The sequence below is a fragment of the Notolabrus celidotus genome, chromosome 4 (assembly GCF_009762535.1).
Source record: "Notolabrus celidotus isolate fNotCel1 chromosome 4, fNotCel1.pri, whole genome shotgun sequence".
NCBI lineage: Eukaryota > Metazoa > Chordata > Actinopteri > Labriformes > Labridae > Notolabrus > Notolabrus celidotus.
This window is the reverse complement of record NC_048275.1, coordinates 25,773,337-25,795,625: the sequence shown is the minus strand read 5'-3', so window position 1 is coordinate 25,795,625 and position 22,289 is coordinate 25,773,337. Positions and strand designations below refer to the sequence as shown.

At 38.4% G+C, this 22,289-nt stretch overlaps 1 protein-coding gene across 3 annotated transcripts in view; it reads left to right on the top strand.

Moving 5' to 3' along the window:
- Positions 1–22,289, top strand: part of atrnl1a (attractin-like 1a) — a 305,950-nt gene that overhangs the window by 23,291 nt on the left and 260,370 nt on the right. For 2 of the 3 annotated variants that reach the window (XM_034681468.1, XM_034681469.1), the window contains exons 2-4: positions 18,050–18,133; positions 19,389–19,502; positions 20,436–20,564. In XM_034681468.1, coding sequence (XP_034537359.1) covers positions 18,050–18,133; positions 19,389–19,502; positions 20,436–20,564 — 327 coding nt within the window. Of the gene's footprint in view, positions 1–6,588; positions 6,815–18,049; positions 18,134–19,388; positions 19,503–20,435; positions 20,565–22,289 lie in introns of those variants that run through there. The other variant, XM_034681470.1, reaches the window with a different exon arrangement.

Here is a 22,289-nt window from a genome sequence, read left to right as displayed (position 1 = left end):
GTTTTTTATCCTTCTTTTTTAGTATGCCACGCTCCTATTATTATATATCTGACCTTATTTGAGGTACAGGATCTATATGAGGTGTGTGTGTGTGTGTGTGTGTGTGTGTGTGTGTGTGTGTGTGTGTGTGTGTGTGTGTGTGTGTGTGTGTGTGTGTGTGTGTGTGTGTGTGTGCGTGTGTGTGTGTGTGTGTGAGTGGATTTCTTAAAGAGAGAGAGAGAGAGAGAGATCGGAGGTTGGCTGGGGATGAATGATGCGCCGGTGTGAAAGCCATTGGACCATGACTATAACGTAGGTGATAGAGACCCAGTAACATCAATCATACACTCTCGCTCTCTCTCTCACACACATACTCACACTCACACACACACACACGCACACACACACCACACACACACTCTACCCTGCTATTCCCAGTAGAAGAGCTTTTCTTGATTTTTAATAAAGGATATCTGCAGGGAAGGTCAAGGTTATTCAATTGTTGGTCATTCATCTCCTCTTTTTCTCCCCCGATGTGAGCACACACACACATACATGCATGAACACACACACACTAACCCCACACAGATCTCTCAATCTTCACTACCAGCCCCAGCTCAGGGACCTGTGCACCCTTGTTGTGTGTCTCTGTACGTGCACGCTCTGCAGTGTGAACACTGCAGCCGTCCTCTCTGAGTTGTCTGGTTATCCATCACTGGTTTATGGAGCTCTGCTGATATCTGCTGTGTGTTTCATTCACTGCGAGAGTTTCACACAGCGTTCAAGAGGCTTCACAGATAACATTACTTACTGTTTGAACCTGATACAGGCATACATGGAGGCTGGATGTACTGTCAAAAGCAAAATTTTACTGCTACTGTACATGAGAGATGATGTATGTGGGACTCCTGTGAAGTCAGCTGGTATGGGGGATGGAGTGTGTATATAAAAGCTCTGAGGTTATTGTGGAATTAATCTGTTTCCTCAGGGGGATGTGGGCTAAAGATTTGTGAAAGCTATAAGTGTACTTTTAATCTATAGAGATTAAAAGTAGACTGAAATCTAAGCATGGTATGTGAATTTTTAACCTTTACTTTTTTTATACATCTTTATTGTGTGTCAGGCATAAGTAGATTAAATCAAATGGGAGTTTTAAAGCATATTGTAGGCATTATTAATATTGGAAATGCAGACTCAACCTAACCTTCGTTTGACTTCACAATGGGCAAAGAGATGGAGTTGAGGCAAGCTTTTAGCCTACCTGCTAGCAGCTACAGTGTGTCCGCCTGTCAGTTAAGTCAGCCATGACCTTAATTATACAAAACTTGTAACCGCAGTATTTCAAAAAATAACGACTCATTAAAAAAATCCACCCCCTTACTGTGTATGCTGATAGAGAAAGGAGCATTTCAGACCAAAAAATGTTTCTGAACCAAGCTGTAAACATGTTTATTTTTGCTGTAAACTTCATCTTGTTTAAGTGGGTCTGTCTGCAGCTTCCAGTGATTCTGCAGCCAGCCTCAAATGGACACTTGAGGAACTGCAGTTTCCAGCACTTCCATATTGGCCTCACATTTTAAGAACAGAGGTGCCACTTTGATGGGACCCAAATGTAAATGAATAGAAACCAGTGTGTTTGTATGCAAGAGTGGAGTGAGGGCTAGTTCAGCTGAGATGACAGGTGACAGTGGTGAGCGGTGAATGGGGTTCCAGTAACAAAACGGATAGCAGCATGGTACATTACATCCAGTTTGTGAAGGAGAGTGTTGGAAGCAGACCTGTAGGCTATGTCACCGTAGTCAAGAATTGGGAGAACTGTCATGTTAACCAGAAGCTGTTCAGCAGAGTGTGTGAAGGAGGATTTGTTGCAATATTAAGAAAACCAATATAAGATTTGACCTTAGTGAACAGTGTGTTTATGTGTGTTTCACAAGAAAGTTTGCTGTCAAGCCAGATACCTAGATATTTGTAGCTGTCAACAAACTCATTTATGCCAAGAAATGATTTCAGAATCTTTTTTTGTCCATCAAATATCATAAATTGAGTGTGTTAAGGGATGTGTGATGTTAGCTACAAGGTTTGGAGACATCATAAATGGAGCATTTTTTTAACATTCCTCTCAGAGGGAATTAAAGAAGACAGCACATGGTGCAAAGACTCACACCTGTGTATCCTCGCTATGTGCACCTCCAGAGGCTCGATCCTCATCTCCTCTGGGTGCATTTAAGAAATTGGAAGATCCTTGATCATGACGGAGCCATTTCTAGGCCAGTGGAGGATGTGGAAATTAACTTAATGAGAAGTACTCTCAGTCTTGACTCTTGACCCAGTAGAAACAGACAATCCTGCAAACTGCCAGTTACATTTATTTATCCTACTAATCAGTGTTATCATGTGAAATTATGTGAGGCATTTAAGATCTGGATTGAAGTTCTGTTTGCAACCTGTGTTAAGATTAATGCTTTTTAATTAGAGAGCAAATATGAGGGCCAGTTATTTTGATTTTTACTTTTAACACAGAATATCAACTAAAAGCTCTGGTGGGGCATTTTTGAACTTTCTCCTCTCAGTGGTGATGCTACCTCAGATGAACTACACTTTTGTGAAAATCCCTTTTTGGCATGGTTTCTTCCTCTTATATTAGCACAACTCCTCAAGCTAGTGTAGTACACGATCAGAATTCAAACAAGAACCAGTTTATTGATTCTGAACTTAACAGGGATGGCCTGTCTTTGTGCTGTATGGAACCTTTGATCATCACTTCCCTTGTGCACGAGTATGGACAAATTTGATCTAATAGATTTGCGGTAAACAATGTCAAAAGCTGCTTTTCACCCCGAGATCTGAACAGCTTGTACCTCGTTCAGCAGAGCTGCTCTTTGATATTAAATGTGATGGCAGATTGGTGATGAAAGCACCTTTAAATGAGCACATTAAGCCATCAAAGGATGGTTTCAGAAGACAAGCCAAAGGCAACGAAGTGCCAAGCCAAGAAAACTCTTAAAGATAAAGCTGCAGGGATATATGTGAGTATTGTGGCGGGATTGAGAGGCAAGAGAGGGTTTTTCTGGACTGGGAGGGGACTCCAGAGTGTGTGCATTGTTGTGAATTATACAGTTCACTGGAATGAGTCATTACCAGGAGAAGGTTTTCTAAATATGGTCATCCAAGATCAAGGAGTAGTGTTTTTCTTGGATGATTTTCAAGCCTGTAAATTTTTGTGATTTGTGTGTTTGTTTTCACACATTTTTTAAAAGTAAAGTCACATCTGGACCTCCCTCCTCTCTTTACCAGGCCGGTTTTTGATCATGTTAGAGAGCAGGCGTGTATTGTGAAAGGGTCAGGTTACACTGAAGGGTTAAAGGGAATGAAAACAATCAGAGGGAGTTCCTCACAGGCGAGTTAAACACAAGCATGTGTTCGTGTTTCTGTTACTGAGGGTGATGTCACTCTCAGCTGACTCGGCACTGTCACTTTAAATCTGCGTGTGTGGTTGTGGTTGTTTTGGATTTCTTTCTTGTTGGAGTGTGTCACCACGCTGTTGTGCAGTCTGTTTGTGAATGTTCGTCTTGTTGTTGTTGTGGAGGAGTCGGAGAGAGAAAATCAATAGAACAAGGCTTTTTCTCATGCATCCTTTAAGACACACTGACCCCTCAGTTCAACTCACAACTGTTTCTATTCTTCCAGGACAGTGCTCTTAACTTCAGATGTGTCATCATGGTGTCACTGCACACTATCTGGACACATCTCTGCTTTTTATTCCATAATAACAGAGTACTTAGATTTTCTGACATTGCCATTAAAGCCTATTAAATCTTCAAACTGCTAATGCAGATAGAGAATAGAACCATGGCTCCACTTTTGAGTTTATCTTTCTGGCAAAGGCTCCTGGGAGCTGTAGTTATCCAAGGTCCAAGCTCGCCAAGGAAACCCTATCATTTTTAGAATGCCAGTCCTAGGAGAGAAAACCAAATTACTGAGTTAAGCTTTAAAAAATACATTATACAATTATCAAAAAAGGGAAAAAAAATGTACAACTGGTAAATGTAAAAATATGGACAAGTGTTGATGCAACTTCAATAAATAAAAAAAAAAGGCAGTGTCAATTTATAACATAATACATTCACTGTTCCATTTAAATACCACCCTTTGACTATACATTAATATCACAACATAAACAACAATTATTTTATTAACAGATTATCACATCTCAACACATGCATGATGTACTACTTGATCAATTTCTATAACTTCTATAACATAACTGTCTATCTGTTCTCTGCACACTGTTACCTTAATGAGCTTAATGGGCAGTTTTATGTAAGTTATGAGTCACCTTTTTGTCATGTGAACATTGTAAGTTCTAACAAAATGTATCTAGTGTGTTATAGAAGATATTTATTATAATGAAATCTGAAATTATTTTTTGGAATGTGGAAAAAAATCCTAATAACTTTTCAAGTTATTCCCCAATACTGATCATTTTTATTTTTCTGACTGGCAGTAAGAGACTGATATATAGGAAAAGCTAATGAACTACTGAAAGTTAACAAGCTGCTGTTTCCTTCGGTGGAGACTCTTTACATCTGTTGGTTTGAATGCAAGCTGTCCAAAGAAATAGACAGTTTTCTACATATACTAACTTCCTTCTCTGTAAATTACTTTTGACGGTGATATAAAGGACGCTGGGAAGAACCTGTGGAGTTCTCAGCTGTTCTCACATCACAAACCATGACTCCATTAACTTAGCACAAGCCTTCACTTCCTCCGACTGTACGAGAACAGGCACTTCATGTAGATTTGCTGGCTGCACAGAGGACTAAGATAGTCTTCATAGGATGATCAAGACTATTTTCATTATTGGTAATTTAGTCCCTCTCTGAGTGACCTGTAGATGACATTTGTAGGTCAATGGCAGGCGATTCATGAAATGATCTGGCATAACTTTTCTCTGAAAGCTAGCAAGTTAGAGTTTGATTTAAACATTGCAGACCAATTGCTCAATGTATAAAAATCTTATCTGCCAATGCAACTAGTCTGGAATGGTTATACAGTTGTTGATTATAGAATAATGGATTACACAGCGCTTCATCACAAATGTGTGGCTAACAGTGATTTTTTTCTTTTCCTCAATTATGTAATGAGCTGTTGTTGTAAGCAATGTCTATTATGTAATATCCAAACAATGTTTAGACAATCTTATTAAGTCTGCAAACATATACACCTTTCCTTTTTGCTAACAGAACAGTAACATTGACGCCTACTGCCAACCTTAATGCCCTCATCAGGTCTAAAAGTCTTCTCACCCACTCTACGCGCTGCCAATGAAATGTGCTTGGTACTCCCATCACAAGAGGCCTCTGTAGTCCCCTGGTGGTTGGAGGAGTTGTGGACCCAGCTCTTTCATGAACATCTCTGCACTTAATGATATTGAGGCTATTGATGGGGATAATATTGATGAAGTTGATGCCTCTTGCTTTAACTCACCCTGATGCATTGCTTCTGTGCACTGCCTGCGTCCGATCAGACTTGAAGCAGTTTTATGACACTTACTCACGTTGTTCAAACCTGTCTTACTCCTTGCTTGTGTTACACTTACTCTCAGATTTACATCACTTTGAATGAAAGCTTCACTTTGATACATTTCAAACAACTCAAAACCTGCTGCTTTGCTATATACTTCTTCATCATCCTCTCTTTTTCTTATCGAGATAAAGAGATATCATCATCCCACGTCTTTTGGTAAATTGCATATTTGAGACAAATGACTGAGACTAATTCCTGTGCTCCAGTGTTAATTTTGGCGGCTATTTTAGATTTAGTCTTAGTCTTTAGACGGAAATGCCTGTAAGTTTTAATCACATTTTAGTCTTTTCAGCCCTTTCTAGTTTTAATCTAGTTTTAGTCAACAGAAAATCAAAACATTTTAGTCTAGTTTTAGTCACACTTTAGTCTTTGATTTTTGCCAGAACATTTTCACTCCTTAAATAGTTAATGTAGTTGATCAGATATCAATACCAGGGTTGTATCAAGTGTTAATATTGTAACAGCTCTACTGTTAGTGTTGTGTTCAGTGTAGATGCTGTGAATTCCTACAGTGTGAAGTTAGTGAAGGCATCAGGAGGGGGCGGAGTTAAGAGAGTGTGTGTGGGAGCGGGAGGGAGGGAAAGAGAGTGTTTTCATGGTTGAACGGTTGGTTGTTTTGGGTTGCTGTTGTAACTGTTGTAACTGTTGTAACTGGCGTGGTCACGGCTGACAGTGACCAGGAATTAAAAGGAGTTACTACGAATCGGCTCGTGATTTTCTACAGCGTCCAGGACGGAGGATACAATATTGTCAACATTTCACTCTTTGAACACTTCTGTGTAATACCTTAAGTGAAATAATTCAGCCTGTCCCTACTAAAAAGTGAAAATAAAGCATTCTTGATGTGACCACTGTGACTATATTTTGATTCTCTTGATACACAGAAAAATGCCATAAAAGGGCTGTATTTCACATTTACGACGGTCCTTGAATGTACCTGCAGTAACAGGCGCACTGGACAGACAGTCAGTTCACGGCACTCTGAAATGAATCTGCATCTTCGATGACTAGGAGTTGATCAAAACTTACTGAATGTGTCTGATGTATCACCAAACTGGATTAAATCAAGCTGTAGACGCAGAGCTTTTAACGGTAATGGCGGCAAACTTCAAATAGTCCTAAAACGGAAACAGACATCCCCCGGTTGTGTCTTTGTCACTAAAACACACTGGGGGTAAAAATCATCAATGAAGATGAGACAGATGCATGGAGTTGGGGAGAGCTGGTTCATAAAGCACACCTCATGCAGGTAGGTAACCAAGCTAACACTGTGCCCCTCAAATAATAACTCAACCTGTCACAGGAATGCATCACTTTTATCTTTAAAGATTATTTTGAATGTCCGGCTGTCGGCCACTAATGTTTTCATCTCGTCATCGTCTCGTTTGCAAAATCAAGAGTAGGTTCGTCAGATCTTTTATTATCAGTGATCGTCAGTGATGCACTTTAGCTCGTCATAGTCTCGTTTTCGTCACGAAAAAAATGAGTCGTTGACGAACATTTATCGTCATAATTTCGTTAACGAAATGAACACTGCTGTGCTCATAAAGCATGTTTTCAAAGATTACTTTTTACTATGTCTCCACTTGTGTTTAATGTTAGCTTCTTGCTAGCACTATCCTAGCTTCCAGACTCACTGGGTAGAAGATGAGGACTGTGAAAGAAGTGTCTGAGTGAGCAGTCATGTTGAAACCTTCACAGCACTGACAGAGAAAATGAAACAGGAGATTTGTACCTTCTCTACCTGAGGACATGGAGCTCTACCTCTCATGTCTCTTTATCTATCTGGCCCTCGTGCTCTCTTTCCATCCATTTGTCTGTCTATCCTTCATGCATCTTTCTTCTGTACGCCATCAATTATTCACCCAGAGTAGATGAATATTTCAAAGGGTGCTGGACTCTCTTCCTCTTTACCTCATCCTCTTGTCCCTGTCTCTGCTTTATCTCTTTGCTCTCTCCCTTTCTCCTTTCTTGTTTGTCCCTCTCTCCTCAAACAACACACTTGTGTTTTTCTTTTCTCAGTTCTTGTCCTGTGGAATTTGTGAAAGATGATACTTGGGCTTCATGCTGTGAACTCCTAGACCATCTGCTGTCAGTGCTCTCCATTTATAACCTCATCTGGCAAGTGATGTGTGTGTACGTTGTGGGCATGAAAGGCACACAATGTACGCACACATTACAGATGAGGTTATAAATGGTGAAGCGTATGTTGTGTGCACGTAAGGCATAACTGTCTTCTTCCATGCCAAGCCAAGGAGGATTAAGGGGCGAGGCGTTGGGGTGTCGGTTTGTTGGGGCTGTAGGATGCCGCTCCAGTCATCTGCTCATGAACTATGCATGGGATCTACCTTTCACATGTTTTTCATAGAGCCTCTCTGCAGAGTCACGCTGCTCTCTCAGAGTTTTTGCTTAACCAAGATGACTGGGAGGAGAGCCACACCAAGGCTCTGTCCCAGTTCTGTTCCGGAGCGATGTAAACTTAAACTGCAAGAATTCACCAAGCGTGGACTAGAAGAGAATAAGAGATACAAGTCTAGTATCCCAAAGAATGGGCTGCCAGTTTGGCCTAGTGGTAAAATTGCATGCCCCATGTACAGAGGCTTTCGTCATTAAAGCAGACGGCCCAGGTTCCATGTCACTGCATTTCACTCCTCACTCTCTCTCCCAGTTCCCTGCTCCATCCACCGCCCTATCATCTCAATATCATTGTTTGAAGTTTAAAGTGTTTATTACATACTTCCTTTTTCCTTAGAGCAGGAAGATTTCGTTTTCTCCATTTCCTTGAAGGTTTCCGGTTTCGAGTCCAAAGATATATAGGTTAACTTCACTGAAGACTCTAAGCATAAAAGCTGTACCCTGACTCTGACCCAGTGTGGGTTAACATGATCCTGTCTAAGAGCAGGGATAGAAAATACGTAGATGAAAGTATATAATATTTTTTTTTTCTACTAATTTTATCCTACAATACCTAATACCACTCTAAAAAACGTCAAAAACCCATGTTGTTCTTTTAGTGCAGATAGTACATTTGATATACATTGATAGACATCAGTAGTGGTAGAATTGACGAATTCCACAGTTTTTAAACCTCATACAACCTGACCCCACATTAATGCAAGCTCATAAGTATGCACGCATTGAATCACAGGCGTATTTGTCAGGATTAATGGATGATTATTTCAGTACTTAGCACACTTTCAGGGATTCCCTCTTGATGCTATGGCTGTCATAAACTCAACATTTTTGTTTCCATTTTTCTAATGAAGGAAGGAGTAACCCCCTGTAGAGGTTTAGGAAAGAAAGAACAACTTCTAATGAGTGATGATGTTAGCATACTGACAGGCTCTTTTAGAAAGAAACTCAATATAACATAGAGTGCGGTCTAGACCTGCTCTGTTTGTAAAGTGTCTTGAGATAACATTTATTGTGATTTGGCGCTTTATTAATATTATTATTACTATTATTAATTAATATTAACTCTCCTACAGAAAGACAATGTACCAGTAAAAGCCAAAAACTAGGAAGTTGTTGCCTTTTGCAGATATTTGTCAAGACACAATTGAACTTTAATCACATTCTACTTCAGTCCACTCTGTTTAGTAGTTTGTCTCCTTGATCTAGCAAAGTAGCCATAACATGCTAGCATGGTGACTTTGCTCTAGTATTAGCTCCTTTAGGGCAAATATGACCCAGCAGCACTAGCTATAGCACAGAGCTTAACAAAGTTCTGAAAGAATCAGGTTCCTCTCTTAGTTTTGCTCTTTCTCCTGTTGGTTTGTTACCTTTTTATCTCATCCTAAAAAAACACCCAGTCCACATTTTAGAGGATCAAGTACCAAAGCTAGGTTAGCTGTTAGAAGAATAAAGCGCTAACTAACTCTAGTGGCTCTTTTCCACTACACAGTTCCAGCCCTACTCGACTCGGCTCGGCTATACTCGACTCGACTCTACTCTGTTTGGGTACCTTTTCCACCAGCCCGAGTACCGACTCACATGAACGCAGTTTCGTCATAACACAGCTGTGACGAAACTGCGCTCATGTCATCATAACAATCACAAACAATGGAGGACATGGAGGCAATGGTGTACTTGCTAACCCTAACCTCGTCAACGGACCACAGAGAAACTTTGCGTGCAGACATTGTACAGTACTGATGTCGTTTTTTTTTTTTAATGGCGGGTTTGATTCCTGTGTTGGGCGTTGCGCTCATGACTCTTCGGTGGCGACATTCTCTGACCATTCAGCGGCCGGCAGTCCGTCGACGTCACCTTTATTATCGGCTCAGCTTGCTTGGAACCAGAGCAGAGCAGGTACGAAAAACTGGTATCTGACACGAGGTAACGCGCCTGTGGAAATGCAACACAAACCGAGTAGAGTCAAGTCGAGTAGAGTAGGGCTGAGACGGGCCGGGGTAGTTTTCATGTGTAAAGACAGCCCTTTGAATGGAGACAAATCAGGTTTAAATTGGTTTATAATAAAAAATAGTTGTAATACATGACATGCCAACAGTGATTTTTTTTGTTTTTGAGAACGGTGTACAGAGGAAAGTGCGCATGGATACCAGTTTTCACTTTATTTCATCTTACATTTCGGATATTTGTATATGTGGTATAACACAGGAAAATGGACAACTTATTAATATCGACCAGAGAGCTGCATTTTTAATTTTATCTGCAACAGGAAATGTTTAGTTTTTAACATCATCATCATCATCATCAATATCATCATCGTTCGAGTCAGGCATTACAGCATCATGACATGAATATTTGTTTTTAATCTGGGATTAGAGCCAGAGGATCAAACTGTGATCGACAGAGGCTGATATGAGAGAGAGAGATGGATTGAGAGATATAGAGATAGGGGGAACAGGATGTGAGGGGGATGAGTAATGTTTAGAAACCTGAGGAATAATAAAGGCCCTCAGGGTTATTTTATACGTTCAGTCTAAATTACCTTCTTCAAGCCTCAAAAGTGCTAGTGCTAGTTTGTGTGTTTGTGTGTTTGTGTGTGTGTGTGTGTGTGTGTGTGTGTGTGTTCATTGTGTGTTTGCGTGTATTATTGGCAGGATTTAAGCGTATACTGTGGCCAGTGTCCGGCTGTGCTGCAATCTGTTGGCCACACCACTTCCTCTTTAGTTCCAGAGAAGCAGCACACTCTGCCTGATGGTGGTGATGACTAGTTTGCTTATTTTTGGGTTCCATGAAAAAAAAAACTAGAACAAAGTGAATGTTCTTTAAATAACAAGTACCATAACATGAAACACATGTTGGAAAAAATAGAAACAAAGTAAACATCCGTAAATGACTAAAAAGATAACACAAAATGTAAAAGTGAAGGGATGGATAGAAGAAGAAAAGACACAAGTGGAAATGAAAAGACAGAAAAACAAGGGAAACCTATATTCTGTTCATTTGAAATATACTTAAAAAGAGAGTTTATTGTAGTTTCATTATGTATTAATGAAGTAAGATAAGATAAGATAAGATTACTTTATTGATCCCCCGGGGGGGAAATTCAGTTGTTACAGCAACCCAGACATAAGTACAATCAAGAAAGAAGTTTCAATAAGTAAAAATAAGTACAAAATAAGTACAAAATAAAACAAAAATAAAACAAAGTAACATAAAATAAAATAAAAAATAAAATAAAATAAGTAAAATAAAATAGATAAATAAAGCTAGAGTACAATTTAGATATATACAATGTTACAAATGGAATTTAAATTAAATAGAAGTAATTACAGGCAGTATTAAAAAATGTTTCAGTAGTGACAGGTTTACATGGTGTGATTATGGTTGGTAATGACAAATTAAGCAATAAATAGAAATAACATTTGTATGTAATATGACCATGGGTTGTAGTTAGAATAGTAATGTAATATAACAAAATATAATATAGCAAGATAATTATATAATACAGTATATTATACATTAATAATGTCAGTGGTAAAGTAAAGGGATATTGTCAGAATTAAATGTATGCATTTTAATTTTATGGCTGGAAAATCCACCCAAGCCAGCTAAAGGGAAAGCAAAAGCAGTTGGTAGTAGAGTAAGGGGAATTGCAATTACAAAATCAGACATACATTGCATTATTTCAGATTTTTTTAGATTTTTTCCCCATTTCATTATATTATATATATAAGCACAGCAGACCTGAAGTAGGCAACATGGAGATTGACAAGCCAGTCCCTAATTCACCAGCACTTTGTAAAATGTCACAACATATAAACATCAATAATATTGCTAGCTTAATGAATATAGTACTTTTAAAAATCAAGTGTCAAAGAGCTAGAAAAATGAAAACAATAAATCATATTATAACATTAATATAACCATTATTATACTTGTGAAAAAAATTGACTGAAACATGAATAGTGGTGATAAATAATTCATAACTGAATTTCATCTTCTGTAAGAACTACAGGTTATTTTAGCTTCACATCTCCACATTCACTGCTTCACTGCCAACTGGCTACAAAACTACTTTACTCACCGCTGTGATGGCATCCTAAAATATTAGAGCAAAAGAACATTATTAACACTCACATATAACAGGGTATGGCTGAATCAGATATCCAGAGGTATTCAGAGGGAAACCAGTGATACCAAAGCTACAACGGTTTGTCTCAAACTCAGCTTTTGACTCAAGGCATGCAAATGTCATACTTGTTTGGCTTATAAACAGACAATCCACCATTTTTGTTTAAACTGATCTCAAGTACTGTTTAAGTTGTTACGACATACACTTTTACACTCTGTGAATGTGTAACTGAGACTGAGGATATGGACACACAAGGTTGATCTCTCTGGTATCCAAATATGTGAAAGAATATACCAAGTAAAATAAACAAAGAAAGATCTCAGAACTGTAACTAATCACATTTCTACCCTAACATTTATTATTTTCATCTTGAATTGTGTCTTACTCCCCATGGTCTTTGCTTGATTCAACCCCTTGATGCACAATTTAAGTTGTCTCTTTAAAAAAAAAATCTATTTTTGTAAAACTATAATTGCGGTGTCCTTTTTCAGAGAACACACACACACAAATTGTTCCACTCCACTTTTCTTGCTCCCTGTCATTTCTGGCAGTATTCCAGTGTAACAACAGAGCCTACAGTGACACTGCAGCCTAAGATAATGAACACACACACACACACACACACACACACACGCACGCACACACACACACACACACACACACACACACACACACACACACACACACACACACACACACACACACACACACACACACATATATACAAACAAACATATAGTAACACACTGTCCAACCCTGAGACAGACTGCGATGTCTCCAGCGGCTGTGACACCAACATGTTGTGTGTCACAGTGTGTTTGTGTGTCTCCATTGTCACCTTTCCCTCCGTGCAGCAATGAAATAGGATTACTTTGACTGACAGGTGTGACCGATGATGTTACCACGCATACACACACACACACACACACACACACACACACACACACACACACACACACACACACACACACACACATACCGACATTGCAGTTATTACTATTGCCACATGAATGTGTCATGTCGGGATTGCTATGGCAACAGTAACATGCTCTGTGCTACCCTGACATGAGTGGGATGTCATGTTTTATTTGCTCGCAGCAATATTGTTTTTCTGCCACGGCTGTATCTTGTCATGTAAGACACTTGTTGTCTCCACTGAGACAAGACCAATGAGAATGTACAGCAATGTTACTGACATGTCCATCTGATATAGGACTGCCCTTCTGTCAAAAGTTGGGTAGATTCAAGGCAAGAGGAAAGACTGCAGAAGTCTGCACATGAATTATAACTACAAAAGATCTATTTTATTCAAGAAGAATTAACCTACTTTAACCCAAAGTTGAATAATGTAAAAGTGACTATGTGCTCATTGGTGTCTGTAATGCATGAAAAAGGCCGTTTGGCAAGCACAGGGAAATAAATGGAGTGAAGGATGCACATGATGAGGCTGGAGTTACAAGCCAATCGTCAAACAGAAGCAGGTGGTGAGGCTAAACTGTATTATGTTCCAATTATTAAAGAGGAATTTGGAATTTTTGGGAATTTTTTTCAACATCTGATGTTAACACGGCATGTATGGTATATGGTGTGGTTGGTTTGGTACATTGACTCAGGCAGCAGCCTTAAGACAGAGTGACAGCCAAGCTTGTTAAGGGAAGTAACATAACACCAGACCATGTTGGTTAAGTTATTTATTAGAAAGGCATAAAAATGTGGTATAAACTGAAAGGACCATGGAGAGCTGTTTACAGCAATAAATAAGGATCACAAATAAAAACAGGACTCGTAACTAGAGCTGAGGACAACCACCATTAATGTGCTGAAGGCTGAGAATAAAGAACAGTTTTTGCTAACGTTAGGGGATAGGTTGTTTTTCTAAGTGTCCAACCATGACCAGTTAATGTCCATTTTGACTGAGTGGTTAATCTGTTAATATCTTTGCTGATTTTGTCAGGAATTTGCAACCAGGAAATTCTGAAAAACTGTATCATACTTTTTTGTTTTACAGCGTATCATATCATTGGCTGTGAATCCTTGTTGTAAGACATTTAAACAAAGTATTTTCTGGCAGTGTGTTATAACTCACCTTGACACCTACCTGGTTACAAGCATTAAAACTGACTATCTGAAAATGATCAGTCTTGTTGCTGATGGTCTTATTTTCTATTTCGAGTCATAAAGAGGCCTCAGTATGATTTAAGTGCTTCATAACAGAATAAAAACTACTTAATAGAGCTTTAAGGAAAATGACTTTTCTTCCATCTACAAACAACCTTTGCATTGCTCTCTTTAAAGCCACAGAAACAAACGATAAGCATACCTTGCACAACGTAGGAGTTGCTGGTCTAGAGCTACCATGGCCTGTTTGTCTTTTTCTTGTGTTGTGTGACTATTGTATTTTAAAGAGATAGCCAAGATCACAACACAACCGAAAACGTACACACACAAAATACAGAGGTATATCACCAGCTCCCATGATCTGTATATAGAATTGTTGGTCTCAAAGGTGTCTCTGTTCTTTCTTCTCAGGCATGTTGTTGGACACCTCCTCAGTGACAAAACAAACAATTCAAGAGGACATAGCATTACATATTAGAGGTTTTTTCTTTGCAGATAATATTGCCACCTTTACAGCCCGTATGCTTGCTGCAGGCTAAAGTAAAGTGCTGGAGTAATACTTAAACCTTTTGCACCTGTAAATGATTACTACTTGGTAATACAGTCAGTTGCTTGCTTGTGAAGACATAGTTGAAATATATCAATGTCATGTTTGTGTAAGAAGTGTAAAGCTCCAGCCTATAAAGAAATAAACCTAGCATAAAATGGGAAGCAGGGGATTGCAGTTAGCGTTGTTTTGTTTGTCAGGAAGTTGTAAAAGCCTTGCACTAACTTTTGAAGCCATAAATCTATGATAGCGAAGTGTCTGGTTGTGAGCTGATAGTACAAACAAGATGTAACGTGTTGGTTAGTCAGCCTCAGAGGTGTTTGTAGGTAGATTATTGATTATGCTTTGAGCTAGGCCAGCTGTTTTCCCTGCTTTCAGCCTTCATGCTAAGCCAAGCGAAAAGCCGGTGCCTGGTCTAGATCAATACTTTGTGAACAAACAAATGGAGACAAAAAGAGTGGCATCAATCTTCCAAGATGAGCAGTCAAAAGAGAGTCAATGAGCATATTTCACAAAATGTCAAACTATTCCTCCTAAGTGAATGTAGAATTAGATTTGGACAACGCTAAACTATGTCATTGATAATTAGATACCGCTTTGCAAATATCAGCTGTTTGCCAAGCTGTCCTACTCATGCTGTGGTTTTAAGATGATTAATGGTCAGGAAAGCTTGTTCAATTTGCTCAAATCAGCATTGATGGTTTTGTTCTAGAGCGCAAATTGGAATAAAAATGTTATCGTGTTGGAGATAAAGAAACAAACACCAACCGATAAATACTTGAACACAAGAGAAAGAGAGTGACAGATTGTGAGGGAGGCACAAAACAAAGTTTCCTTCCATGATTCTCTATATACATAGATGTTTGGAAGAAGTCATATTTTCCTCATTGATCATTTTTAGAGAAAATCTGGCGATCAGAGTTTGAAATTGTGTTTGAGTTTCTAAATAACTGAACAGAGCCATAAAGAAAGCCATGACGTAAAAAAAGATGGTAAAAGATACTTTTTTTGTAGCTTGTCTAGCCACAATATTGGAAACTCAGTGTGGTTTGGTCTCTCTCTTCTGTTCAACTTTTCATGTGCTTGTGGCTATTCACATTTCCTTCAATGGAACATATTTCCATAAAATGGAAACTAGGTTTGCTACAACAGTGTTTTCAACAGTGACTCAATAACTACAGTCTAATAAGGCTAATGTAGGTATAAGCCTCTTACCTACATTTTAAGTTTGTTCTGATCACATCTGAGGCATTGCCGGACTCAGAGGCTGCGGTCAGAACTTACTAACGCTAGCAACAGTGTTAGATTTAGCCACTCAGCTAATGCAGTACATGCTGCATTGATTCAGATTTGTGGAATGTTGATCTAGTAGTTGGTGTAGGTTATGGTGTTAACCCCTTTAGACACAGCTACCCTTTAAATACATTTCAACCAAAATGCACCAGAACAAAATTCTGTAAAGTTAGCCCAATCTTTTTAACCCATTGCTCTGTCCACCACATATACATAGACTTCCTCCAACCACAACAATGATATGTCACTGACTGATACCAGTAGCTTTATCATATATAGACAGATACCAGCTCAACTCAACTCAACTTTATTTATATAGCACCTTTCATACATAAAAAAAATGTAACCCAAAGTGCTTCACAGAATAACAGACAGTCAGAAAACAACAGCAATGGTAAAATTACAAAAGGCATGATTAAAAAAAGAAGAAATACTTAAAAAAATAAAATAAAATCAACACAGTAAAATTAATAAAATAAGTAAGAGTGGAAAGAAAAGTTAAAAATAAGGTAGAGTTAACAAGATCTCATGAACACAAGCAATAAATAAGATAAATAAATGCATGTTAAAACAATGGTTTAGATCAGGGGTGTCAAACATGCGGCCCGCGGGCCAAAACCGGCCCGCCAGAGGTTGCAATCCGGCCCACGGAATGACTTTGCAAAGTGATAAAATTACAGATTAGACATTAACTGCAAATTTTCAATAAAAGTAACTACTATTTTAAATTTGTCCTCTGAGGGTCGCATACAATCATATTGCTGATGGAGCGCACCTGAACAGCACTTTTTCCCGGGACTTTTTTCTCAAAGTGAGAAAATAGATTACTTGCTGTTTGCATAATCCGGTTGAGATTCATAAAGTCTTTTTAGAGCACTATAAAATGATCCACTAACTACTAACACTAGCACAACACCCCTGCATACAACACTGTCCAGCAAGCAAACTGTTCCTTTCGGAGCTGAGGGGTCCAGGATAGCCAACTTTACCTTCTTCATTATTATAATCTCTTTTGCAGTAAAAATTACACTCTGTGTCAGGTGAATTGATAACTTGTTTGGTGTGTTTGCAGCAGGTTTCAGTGCTTAAAGAGTAAAATGTTCTGCCCCACTATGAGACTCATCATGGAGAACTGTTTTTGTAAGATAGTTGATTACATTTTCAGCACATACTTGTACTATTTTGCACTAAAACAAAGGGAAAAATGTAAAGTTGTCGTTATTTATAGGTTATTATGTTATGATTTTACTGGTCCGGCCCACTTCAGATCGACTTGGGCTGTGTGTGGCCCCTTAACTGAAATGAGTTTGACACCCCTGGTTTAGATAATAATGATTAAAATAATAATAATAATACAAATAATAATAATAAGCTATGCTACAAGGAAGCAGATAAATGAAGAAAAAGTTAAATCAGATAGAATGTGGTATGGTTGAAACGATAGAAGCACTGCTTGCCTATGAGCTTATGGGTACTTTGATTACTGATCATTCGTGTACCGGTAAGCTCTTGATACTTAGCTTGTTTTACTCCTGTAGTTTTCCCCCCATTTTTATTATAATCTTGTATAATAATCTTCCAATGTTTCATGTTAAAATTAACCAACCCCCCAAAATCTGACTATTTGATTCAAATTCCTGAATGTTGAATTTGAGATTTCATTAATTGTCAAGTTTTTTTGGGTTTCACATCATGTGAGCTGATTTTGGAACAGAGCACTCTAGGAAAGGTATATGTGATACACGCCAGTTGCAGTAAATCATCACAGTTTGACGTGTCTTCATATGACTGATGAAAAGGCTTAACCATGCAAGAAAGAATCCATTTCTGTTTAGGGTGCCACAGATAAAAGTTTTGAGGGGGCAGCTGATCCGGCTTCCTTTGGATAGCTGAACTATGTCACCCAACCATTCATTCATTCCCTTTCACTGAACTTCTGTCTGAATCTGTTTTCTCTCCTATCTCTGTTTGTCTTTCTGCAGGTTAACAGACCTCACAGGCTTTCTCACAGATGGACCAGCAAACTATAAGTACAAAACCAAATGCACCTGGCTAATAGAAGGATTGTAAGTATTTATCTCCTCTGATCATCATATATCTCACAGATTTATAAGTTTAGAATGAGTTTTTATTTTGCTCCACACACATGATTTCCTAACTGAAAGCACACAGTGATAATTATGAAATTACCATTTATACTTTTAGATATCTTCAAGACTTTCCAGCATATATTCTCCATTTAAAAATATGGACACAAAGTGAAAATATTGGACATTTTCACACTTAAAAGCCTTTTCAACTCATAACTACAGGTTCATACTTTCAGCTACAAACTTAATCATTACAACACAGCACGTCTTTCATACATTCTGACTCCTTTTATCTTTCATATCTGGATAAAACTTGGAAAAATTAATTTTATATGAAATCGCGTTATAATGGGAACCAAAACGCAAATCTTTTAAACCCATTTCCTGTTAATTCATACATTTACAAATAACTCTCTTAAACCAAACCCTGGACTAATGTATGGAGTAATTGAGTATTATTATTTCATTTACAATTTGAAATAATCTTATTTTGAAATTCTGAGACCTTGGTAGGGCTCAGATTTCTGAATCTCTAGCTAAATACATCTAAGTCACCATGATGCCATGTGCTGCTGTAACTAAAAGGATTTATTCAGTTACATTTCCTTCATATTGTTTCACAAGTTTACATAATACAACATACTTTCTTAGCTGAGCTTTGTTGGAAAGAATTACTGAAAGAGTGCTGCTTTACAGCTCATTTAGAGTATAAACAGTCTGGACATTGCATGCTCTGGAGCAGGTTCACTGTGAGCACAAGTTAGCATGACAGTTGTGACGTGGTAAACTGGCCCGAGGCTCAAAACACCTTGCCAACCCATTGATCTAAACTTGCAAAAAAATGTCCTGTTTTTTACTGCGGTGAAATACTTTTCAATTCAGCTTATCCAAACAAGGAAAAGAGCTTATTGGAGAGGTTGGAAATAAGGAAACTAAAAAAAACAATAATAGTTTGGTGAGTAGTGTGATCTATTGGGAAATTGATTAAATCCAGCCTCTGGGAGACTAAATTAAGAAATGAACCCTCCTCACATGAACTTCATTGTAGAAAAAGAGGTTTCTTGAGGCTCTGTGTGACTGACATTTTCGACCGACCTCTTAAATAATGGAGACGCCTCTCAAAAAGAGACTCACATGAGGCTGACAGCAGTTAATCTATATTCATCAAATGTATTTTTGTCATTCCCATCTATTCTGTGCTCTGACTCCTCTCTCTCCTCTGTTCTCTCAGTCCGAATGCTGTGCTGCGGCTGCGCTTCAATCACTTTGCAACGGAGTGCAGCTGGGACCACATGTACGTGTATGATGGAGACTCCATTTACGCCCCTTTGATTGCTGTGTTCAGGTGAGCGCCTGCAGTACTGAATAGGGGAGCTGTGAGGGAGGGGATGAGGGGGTGTTGGGAAATGACTTGGGTAGCCTTTGGCTTTGCTTCAAAAGCTCTAACACATCTGCACTTGTGCACTCAAATAAGTCCATGTATGAGCCAACAATGGGCCTCATAATTACAGTCCAAGCACAATACAGTGATAATAGAAATAAAACATTGCAATTGCTCACATTAATCCTGGATACTATTTATTTTCTGGAGCTTAATTGCATGTTTTACTCTTTTTATTCCAGTCTACAAGCATGTGGGTGGGACACAAATTCATTAAAAAGCAATGTTACAACAATACTTTACCAACCTCCCACTTTCTTTAGGCTTATCTCCTTTTGTGCTCAGCATATGAAGGGCTAATTTGGCCATTCCCAATGAAGGGAAATTATCTTTTGGCATTTGAATATACAAAGCCCAGACTTAGCAATAGTACCTACAATAAATAAGCTTACAGTGCTCATTATAGATTGGTGCATACTTGTGTTTTAAAAAAAGAGGCTGTGGTTGCAGCAGGGAGGAGGCTTTGATTCAGATTTATTATGTGCAAAGCTATATTTGCAATGCATTGCATTTATTACAAGAGACAAGACCACAAAACAAGAAACCACCAACCCTCCTACAATAAAAAAATAAACCTGATCAAAGGGATAAAAACAAAATGTGGAATGACTCTGCACTGCTACACTTTAAAGCTAACCACTGTCATATTTTAGTGGGATCAGCAATCGCTGAAATGGAATCCTTTTTATCTCACAGCTCTCCAATGGTGCTCTTAAAACCAGAGTCCATAAACTTCAGCGGCAACTTCAAAATGCTTTTTTATTATTATTGCTTTTTGTTTTGAGAGGGGTTGTCTGTCTTTCTCTGTCTCATTCTCTTTCTCTGTCTCACTCTCAGCGGCCTCGTAGTACCGGACACCAGAGGTAATGAGACGGTCCCTGAGGTGGTGACGACGTCAGGTTACGCCCTGCTTCACTTCTTCAGTGATGCTGCCTACAACTTGACAGGCTTTAACATCGCATATTCGTATGTTTACTCCTCACTCTTCTTTCTTGTCTCTTCGTCTGTCCCTCCTCTTTTGAGTTACTTTTTTTTATCTCAGTGTCAAGCAAGTGGAAACTTCCCTTGTTGTAAAATGCAGTCAGTACCAAAATACCCCCTCAAAAATGCAGCTCTTCCAGTGTCCACTTTATGTTCTAAAGCCAGGGAAACTCCACGAGAGCCCATATTGAAATGCCCATTTTTACAGCCAAATTAAACATGTTTACAGCCTGGTATAAAAAAAACAAAACAACTTTGGTCTTTTTCAAACACTAATGTTTCAGGGGGGATTTTCTCAACAACTTGTCTGTTTTCATTACACTAGGTCTAATAGTTACATAGATAAATAGGCATAACTTGGAGTACAGCTGATTTGATTGATAGGTGCCAGTTTTGTAACTTCCAGGTGGCTATGCTATGGCCTTCACTGTCCCTCTTTGCTGGTTTCTAGATTAACCAAGAGTTAGTTAAAGTCAACATTTCAAATATGGTGATCGCCATTGTGCTTCATAAGGCCTCCTCAGTAACCAATGAGTGATATTACTGAGACTATGTTCAGTCTACGAAGTCAAACTTATCTGAAGCAGAGTTAAAGTAAAACTGAACATTTTTGTTCTGTTGGAATTTTTAATAGATAACAGCAGCACCCTTTCATTTAGCCTCTTGTGCGTTTGAACATCCCTCGCTGTTTCTCACCATTTATCATCTTATTGTCTCCATTGTTGCCTGGTCAGCCATTAGCTACCAATCTGCTCTCTAAATATATTGATAGAAATAAAAAAAAAATCTTTCATGTTGTCTACTCTTAAGGGTTCTGTTTCTAATCGTGTTTTTGTTAGATTATCAACAGGAAGAGATTAAATCATTTCAACTCTGTTTACAGTGATCGACAGGATCCAATATGAAAATGTCTGGAGCTCGCTGATTTAGCATGCTAACCGAAACTAGCGTTTTAGCCACATTGATTTGATGCAAACTGTAACTTACAGTTTTACCTCACCTTACAGTCTATGGTATCAACTAGCAGAAGCAAAATGTGCCGGAGGGGAATTGACCTATCAGAATCAAGCATCTTATACAACCGGAAGGTCAGATTCAGAATACTTTATTAGTCCCAGAAGGGCAATTCAGTTTTACAGAACATCAGTAAGAAAGCTGGGTAATAAGAGTATTTAATACAGCTGGATCATTAGTAGGAAAGCCATATAATAGGTTATGATAACATATGAGGCTCTTACTATGTCAGTTTTTTTTTCTAAAGTTATAATACATACTTTTAAATAAGATTACAGTCTTAGAGATATCAGGTAATCAGTTAATTCAGGTCTGGTGCAAAGACACAAGCATAGAAAGGTTGCTGCACCTTTCACAGATTTGATCACAAGTTTACTCAGTGGCTCAAACACTAAGTCAACTGTCCCAGATCACCTGAGGGCTCTGGATGCTTCACTGTGTAAAGTAAGTCAGATAAGTATTGTTTGATAAGCTCTCCTCAAAAGTTTGAAAGTTTAATGAAGAATCTTTGTATTATTATGATAAACTAAAGCTTATACATAGTGTCTACAGCTTAATCCAATACATGGCACTTACAGAGACTAAAAACAGAGAGGTAGAAATGTCTGACACAAATGTGTGGATGCCCATACTTTTAATATAATTGTGCTTGTAAAGTGAGGCAAATGTTTTACCAATCTTAATTATCCCCTTACC